The sequence below is a fragment of the Puntigrus tetrazona genome, unplaced genomic scaffold (assembly GCF_018831695.1).
Source record: "Puntigrus tetrazona isolate hp1 unplaced genomic scaffold, ASM1883169v1 S000000528, whole genome shotgun sequence".
In the NCBI taxonomy this organism is placed as follows: domain Eukaryota; kingdom Metazoa; phylum Chordata; class Actinopteri; order Cypriniformes; family Cyprinidae; genus Puntigrus; species Puntigrus tetrazona.
Genome location: NW_025048164.1, coordinates 432,478 through 440,000, shown reverse-complemented (window position 1 = coordinate 440,000; position 7,523 = coordinate 432,478). Strand labels below are relative to the sequence as shown.

Genomic DNA, 7,523 nt, shown 5'->3' with positions numbered 1-7,523 from the left:
TCATTATTACAGATGACCAACTACACAAAGAAACTATTCAAGAAAACGTGCATGTAGTTTAACGTCATTTAAACACATTTGCTACTTAATAAAATTAAATAAAACATTAAAAAAATAAAAAAGCAGTTGCCAGCAATTTATTTAATAAAACTAAAACCAATACAACTTAACTAAAAAAATAAAAAAAAAATATATATATATATATATATATATATATAAGTATATATTATATTATATTTCTATTCTTTTAGATCATTTATTGAGCTGTTTTTGATGTATGTCATTATAACTCATATATTTTAAGTGCTGTCTAACGATTATTCATGATTGAACACATCCAAAATAAAAGTTTTGCTTTACATGATTGCATATTTTTGTGTGTTGTGTGTATTTATTTATTTATGTATACGTAAATACACACGCACACACACACACACAGGGCAATTAGAAAATATTTACATGCATACGTTTATATTAATTCGATTAAAATTATATTTAATACATAAACATGTTATGTTGATATAAATATAATTGTTATATATAATATAAAACAATATGAATATATAAATGTATAAACGTAATTATTTTTTAAATATATGCTGTACGAGTGTGTGATAATATTAAGTAGTCTCTGTCCTCAGGCGGTGGGCGAGCTGCTGCAGACCAGAGGTCACGAGGTGGGCGTGACCACGGGCAGAAAGAGACGCTGCGGTTGGCTGGATCTGGTTATCCTCAAATACGCTCATATGATCAATGGATTCACTGCGTGAGCGCTCCGGCTCTGTATATGACTTTAATGTGGAGGATTCATCAATATGCATCAATAAAAAATATTTAAAAAAAAAAAAAAAAAAAAATATATATATATATATATATATATATATATATATATATATATATATATATATATATATGAAAACAAAAATATGAATATAGTATGAAATATATTTCATATTTTTTCAATATTTGTAATATTAAAAAAAGTATAACAATTTTTGTATATATATATATATATATATTTATTTTTTTATTTTTTATTTTTTTTGTAGTGTTGATTAAACGATTAATCACAATTTATCATATCTAAGATATAGGTTTTTGTTTACATAATATATGTGTGTGCACTGTGTATATTGTGTATATATAAATACACACACACACACACATCATTAGAAAATATTTACATGTAGTCACATGCATAAATTCATATTCATATAATTATGATTTATATAATTACATAATATATTTTTCTTGAATGAATTAATATCAAAATATTATATTATGTTCCTATTTTTTTTAGACTGGTTCTGTATATGAGTATATGAGAGGCGGACGGAAATACAGGCTTTTAGCTTTTTCGTTATTGCTGTCATTATTTGGATTTGGATTTCATGTAAATACTGTAGTGTTTTGCGTCTCTCTTCAGCATCGCTTTGACTAAACTGGACATCCTGGATGTTCTGGATGAGATTAAAGTGGGTGTTGCCTATAAGATCAGCGGAAAGAGAGTCCCGTATTTCCCAGGTAAACTGACATCAAACTGCGCGCTCTTAACATAATAACACAGTCGTTTAGTTTCTGCTTTCTTGTTTTGTTTCATTCTCAAAACTAAACATGGCTTGAAACATCCTCCAGTGTGATTTGTTCAATCGTCTCTTAAAACTATGTAGCTTTTGTTGTTATTTTTTATTTGTCTATTTTATATGATATTTTATTTTTTTCTTATTTATTTACTTATTGATTTTATTTTTGCAAAACACTTTGAAGTACAACTTTTAAAGGTGCTATAAAAGTAAAAAAATATATAAAGTTTATTATTATTATTACTATTATTATTATCATTAAAGTTTAATCATTTTTTGTGTGTTTTTGTGATTTCTATTTTATTTTATTTTTTTACGAAAATTGTTGGTAACTAGATTAACGTAAATGTAAGTTCATTTTATTTCAAGTAAAAATATAAACTCTCTATACTTTCAGCCAACATGGAGTTTCTGCAGAAAGTGTGTTTACTATCGTATTATTTAATTCTGTTATTGAATAATCGTTTGTAGTATAACTGATATATCATTCTAGAATTTGTTAATATTTAGATTTTTTATTTTTAATGTGTTTTTGTGTTTTTAAATTTCATTTAATTGTATATTATATTATTTTTAAATAGTTTTGGGGTTTTTTTTCCTCATACGTTTTTATTTTATTTTTGCAAAGCACTTTATGATGCAATTTTTAAAGTTATTAAAAATATATATTTTTTTAAAAATATATTTATTATATTATCTTTAAAATTTTATACATTTAGATTTGCCTTTTTGGTCTTTTTTTTTTATTTAGCTTATGACAAATCATTGGTATATATATATATATATATATATATATATATATATATATAATAATAATTATATATATATATATATATATATAATTATTATTATTATTATTATATATTATTTCAAGTGTATATATATATATATATATATATATAATTATTATTATTATTATATATATTATTTCAAGTGTATATATATATATATATATATATATATATATATATATATATATATATATATATATTATATATTAAAGATAATATAATATATTTAATATATTATGTATTAAAAAGAAAAATATATATATATATATATATATATATATTTCTTTAAATCTCTGCATGCTTTCAGCCAACATGGAGGTTCTGCAGAAGGTGGAGGTTGAATACGAGACGTTCCCGGGATGGAAGACGGACACATCGGCTGCCAGGAAGTGGAACGATCTTCCTCCTAAAGCTCAGAACTACATCCGCTTCGTGGAGAATCACATCGGCGTTCCTAGTAAGTCCTTCACGCCGACGAAGCACACGGTAACGCCGGCCTGGTAACTCACGCTCGCCTCTCTTCTCCACAGTTAAATGGGTCGGCGTTGGAAAATCCAGGGAATGCATGATCCAGATGTTCTAGATTCCTACCCACAATCCTCCCGACGGAAGACCACCTCTTAATGTCCAGGCTTTGTAAGCATCGCTTGATGTGGAGTTTTTGGGATTCATTCGGTCGTGTTTTGTTGCCGTTTCCAGTAAGACACATAAAGCAAACCCCCTGAAACTGTGTTTATTTCCTTCTTTTGGTCGCATGCCTTTCGTGCTCCTTTGTGGCTTGTTTCCCAGCGTTTTGTCTGATGGCAGATATAATTAGGTGCGTCAGAAATAGATGGGGACGGAGAACACGGTGTTCCTCTCATCTATGCCAAGATGTTCTAGTCTCAGAGGAACCGTAGGGCCTTCACGATCCAAGGCAGCGCGTCAAAATAAACTTTTAAAACAATTGTGTTATTTATTGTTTTTATTATTTTTACTGTACTTGCTTTATTTATGCTGTTTAACAATAATTATACATTTTTTTATTATTTCTATTATTTATTATAACACTTTTATTCATACTAATACATTTTTATTAAATTAAATGAGTATTATTTTCTTTACACTATTTGTTTATTTATATTATTAAAGTAATGTATTATTTATTACTTTATTTGGATTTATTTTATATTATTAGTAACTATTGTTTATTAATATTAATAATTTATTTTATTAATAATTTATTAATAATTTATTTTGTTTAATAGCTAGTATTAGTTTTTAAATTGCATTTTTTATTAATTTGCATTATTTTAGCTGTATTTGTAATAATTATTAATTGTTTTAATTATTATTTAAATAAAAATAATTTATACTGTTTCATTATTATGATCATTTTATATTTTATTTACACTATTTACTTAATGCTGTTATTTATTATATTTATTATTAATATATTTTAATATAATATTAATAATAATATAATTTAACTTTATTTATATTAATAAATATTTATTAAATTATTATTATTTTCTTTACACAATTTTCTTATACTGTTTATTTTTATTATATATATATATTATTAAAATATATTATTACTCTATTTTATATTATTAATAACTATTGTTTATTATTATAATTTATTGAATTTATTCTGTTTAATAACTAGTATTAGTTTTTAAATGGCATCTTTTATTATTTACATTTTTAGCTGTATTCGCTTCATGCTGTTTCATAATAATTATTACTTGTTTTAATTATTATTTAAATAAAAAATGTTATACTGTTTCATTATTATGATAATTTCATTTACACTACTTAATGCTGTTTTTATTATATTTATTATATATATATTTTTATTAAATATAATATAATAATAAAGTTACTTTTATTTATACTAATAAATATTTATTAAATGACTGCTTATAATGTTTATTTATATTATTATAATTATGTATTATTTATTACTCTATTTATTTTTATTTTATATTATTAATAACCATTGTTTATTATTACAATTTAATTAATTCTGATTAATAACTATTGTTTTTAGTTGCATTTTTCATTCTTTTATTTTTATTCTGATTATTTCGGTTGATTCTACAGCGCCACCCAATATTACACAGCAAGTGTAGATCAAGTCCAATAATCAGTGGGTGTAAATAAACTTTTAAATAATTAAAATAAACTTATTTGTTTGCTTTCACACCAAAGTAGGACATGCATCACGCCTAGAAATGTCAAAATATCAAGCAACACCATACTGGACTAAATCTGCATGCCTCCAGACCCTTTTTTCATCCAAATCGACTGAGAAGGGTCTTTTCCTGATCATGAAACAAGCCCGTGACTTCAGGTGTTATAAGATAAAACCAAGCGTTGTACCGCTGAGCGGCGCTCGCTGTGTTTCTCCTGACGGCCGCCGGGGGGCGCTGAGCGCGTCCTCGCCTCCTCCCGCGCGCGCGGCGGATGAAGAAGAAGCGCGGTCCTTAAAGCGCGAAGCCGTGTTTTCCTCTCCTCACGCTCGCGCGGTCAGCCTCTCGGTTTTTAATCCGTTCCCCGTCGCCGTGTTCGTCGCGTTTCGTCGCCTGCCGTCGTTTGAGATGCCGAAGCGCTCGTGTCCGTTCAGCGAGAGCTTCTCGTCGCAGTATAAAGTCCACGTCGGGCAGAAGGAGATCAACCGCGGGGTTTTCGGACTCAAATACAGACAGGAGGTTTACGGTGAGTCACAAACATCACGTTTATCACCTCCTTCACGTTCAAACCTTATCTAATACAAACGATACAGCTCGTCTGTTCAGAGAGTGATCCTCGTAGAAACTTTCGTGGTGTTTACTACAGCTATCTGTTTGATGTGAACGTAAGCGGTTTAATTAAAGCTTTGTAGTTTAGTTTGTTGGTTTAAGTGCAGCGTGTAATTAAAGCTGTTACTGATTGAGTTCTGCTGGGATTAATGCGTTACCTTTCAGCGATTAAAAGTGAAGTATAAAGATGTAAAGGGAACTATTTTAAGTGAGTGGATTGAACAACAGGTTATTAAATATTTTAACGACGTTAGTAGTTAGCTGCATCTACTATATTGTAAGTTACATAAATAATGTCTTATTATATAATGTGTGTGTGTGTGTGTGTGTGTGTGTGTGTGTATATATATATATATATATATATATATATATATATATATATATATATATATATATATATATATATATATATATATATATATATATATATATTTATATTTAATTTTAATTTTAAAAATTTTAACTTTTTTTTTTTTTTTATGAATTTTTACAAATAAATTTATTTAAAAAAAAAAAAAATATTATTTATTTATTATGCACACACATTTATTTATTTTAGAAAAGACCAAAAACCTGCTCTTCAACGGGACCAAAGCCGTGATGGGTCGGCTCTGGAAGGCGGACGGGTCAGAGAAGGCCTCGGACGAGCCGGTGTCTGATCAGACGGCTGAACCAGCGGCTCCTGGACCTCAGACGCTTCTCAAGGGTCAGACACGCATCGGTCTGGACGGACGCTTGCAGAGAGCCGCCGCCGCCGCCGCAGGTGAGCCGTTCAGATCTGCCCAGTGACACACAAACCTCGGCGTCTTCCAGCGGTTTCTCAGCCCGTCTTCACTCGGGGGACGTTATTAAAAGCCTAATCCTGGGTTCAAAGCCTGAATTGCGGCTGAATTGTTTTACAGCTTCTACAGAAAAGCACGATTTATTTGTGACGCATGCATTAAAGCTGACACGATTTAACGTCGTTATATTGTGAAAGAGACCAGAAGGAAGTTTTTAAGAATAAAAAGGCTTGAAAAAGTACAGGTTACAGAATATTACTGCGTCTTTAATAATAAAAGACTGCGTTGAGTGCGTTTCACGTGGACATTGATCAAACGTTCTCCTACATGATCTCTCTTTTATTGCTGTGTGTTCAGGGGGTGCCGCGGCTCCTCCGGTGTGCTGCGTGTGTCAGAGGCTCTCGGGTTCGAGGGGTCCGTGCTCTCGGTGCGAGCGTCACGCGTGCGCTCCGTGTATCCAGCAGTGTACCGTCTGCTCCGACCGCTGCTGCTCCTTCTGCTCCGTCACCGAGTGAGTCCTCCGCTGAGCGAATGGGTGCCGTCACAGTGAGCGTCTGAAAGAAGAATCCACAGCTCTCCAGTCCATCGCTCAACATCTGGAGAAGACCAAACCTCTCGCGTCAGAACTAGTTCATGTCTTTCCTGGTTCAGACCGGAACACCTTTTCACCGGGAGAGAAGTTATGATGGAGCGTGACTCGTATCTGAGTTATATGCGCCTCGTCCAGATGTTGACCGCTGTGGATTGTTGATGGGTTTTATCAGCCTCTCTTTCCGACGGCACCCATTCGCTTCCATTACCGAGAGATGCACGCCGTCAGAGCGTTTTGAAGTGTTCCTTTAAACCTGGTTTTGTTGTTTGCGTGCTGCACCAACCACACGATTAACTTGACGGTGTTTGATCTGTGTGTCTGTCCTCAGTTACAGCGAGCGTTACGAGCGCGTCCTCTGCTGTGACTGTTCGTCCTGATGAACACATGACTGACGACCGTTGCAAGACGAGATTTTTAATGCATTTCCAATTAAATGTAAATGAGATTTTATATATGCTTTTTTTTTTTCCTCTGCTCCTCCCCTCATTTTATGTACATACTCCTGTGATTGAAATAAATACTTGACATTAATGCTTTCATAATCATGTTTGTTTTTGTATTTATTGGCCACATGCACGCTGTCTGTGTATATAAATGAAATATGCATCTAATTCTTTTTGTGCATCGCTGGATGTTTGTCACCAGAGGGCAGCACCTGAATATAATACTCGGTGAACAGCTGTCTGGATTACATTCAGTGACTCCTAGCAAAACTTGGAAAGTACTTTTAGCTTTTTCTATCGTCTACACACACACACACACACACACACACATCGTTAGGTTCTCTAAGACTTGTAGTGTTTGCGTGTTATTGCTCTCTAGTTGGTTTTGATCGCTGCCTCTGTTTGGGAAATAAGTATCTCCTGAATGAAGACTTTCTTTTAGAAGGAAGTGGATGTCTATAGAATGGATTACAAACAAAAACTGGAAACCAAGCATACACAACGTTTTGCTGTTTCATGCATAGAAATTCATATTTAGCCTTTTATATT

At 31.5% G+C, this 7,523-nt stretch overlaps 2 protein-coding genes across 3 annotated transcripts in view; both read left to right on the top strand.

The window, feature by feature from the left end:
- Positions 1-3,320, top strand: part of adss1 (adenylosuccinate synthase 1) — an 11,544-nt gene extending 8,224 nt beyond the window's left edge. The window contains exons 10-13 of one of the 2 annotated variants that reach the window (XM_043232322.1): positions 642-766; positions 1,427-1,524; positions 2,682-2,831; positions 2,905-3,320. In XM_043232322.1, the coding sequence (XP_043088257.1) occupies positions 642-766; positions 1,427-1,524; positions 2,682-2,831; positions 2,905-2,957 (426 nt within the window). In that variant the 3' untranslated portion in view covers positions 2,958-3,320. Of the gene's footprint in view, positions 1-641; positions 767-1,426; positions 1,525-1,980; positions 2,070-2,681; positions 2,832-2,904 lie in introns of those variants that run through there. The other variant, XM_043232323.1, reaches the window with a different exon arrangement.
- Positions 3,321-4,780: 1,460 nt separating this feature from the next.
- Positions 4,781-7,073, top strand: siva1 (SIVA1, apoptosis-inducing factor). The gene is made up of 4 exons (XM_043232327.1): positions 4,781-5,074; positions 5,717-5,920; positions 6,297-6,450; positions 6,860-7,073. Exons 1-4 carry the CDS (start codon positions 4,957-4,959, stop codon positions 6,906-6,908), a joined length of 525 nt encoding a protein of 174 aa, XP_043088262.1. The 5' UTR covers positions 4,781-4,956; the 3' UTR covers positions 6,909-7,073.
- The last annotated feature ends 450 nt before the right edge of the window (positions 7,074-7,523 follow it).

Excerpts from the sequence above, each read along its gene's own strand:
- siva1 (XM_043232327.1), top strand. The coding sequence starts at position 4,957 with ATGCCGAAGCGCTCGTGTCCGTTCAGCGAGAGCTTCTCGTCGCAGTAT. Across the intron at positions 5,075-5,716 it reads ATACAGACAGGAGGTTTACG|AAAAGACCAAAAACCTGCTC; the intron begins GTGAGTCACAAA and ends TATTTATTTTAG. Across the intron at positions 5,921-6,296 it reads AGCCGCCGCCGCCGCCGCAG|GGGGTGCCGCGGCTCCTCCG; the intron begins GTGAGCCGTTCA and ends CTGTGTGTTCAG.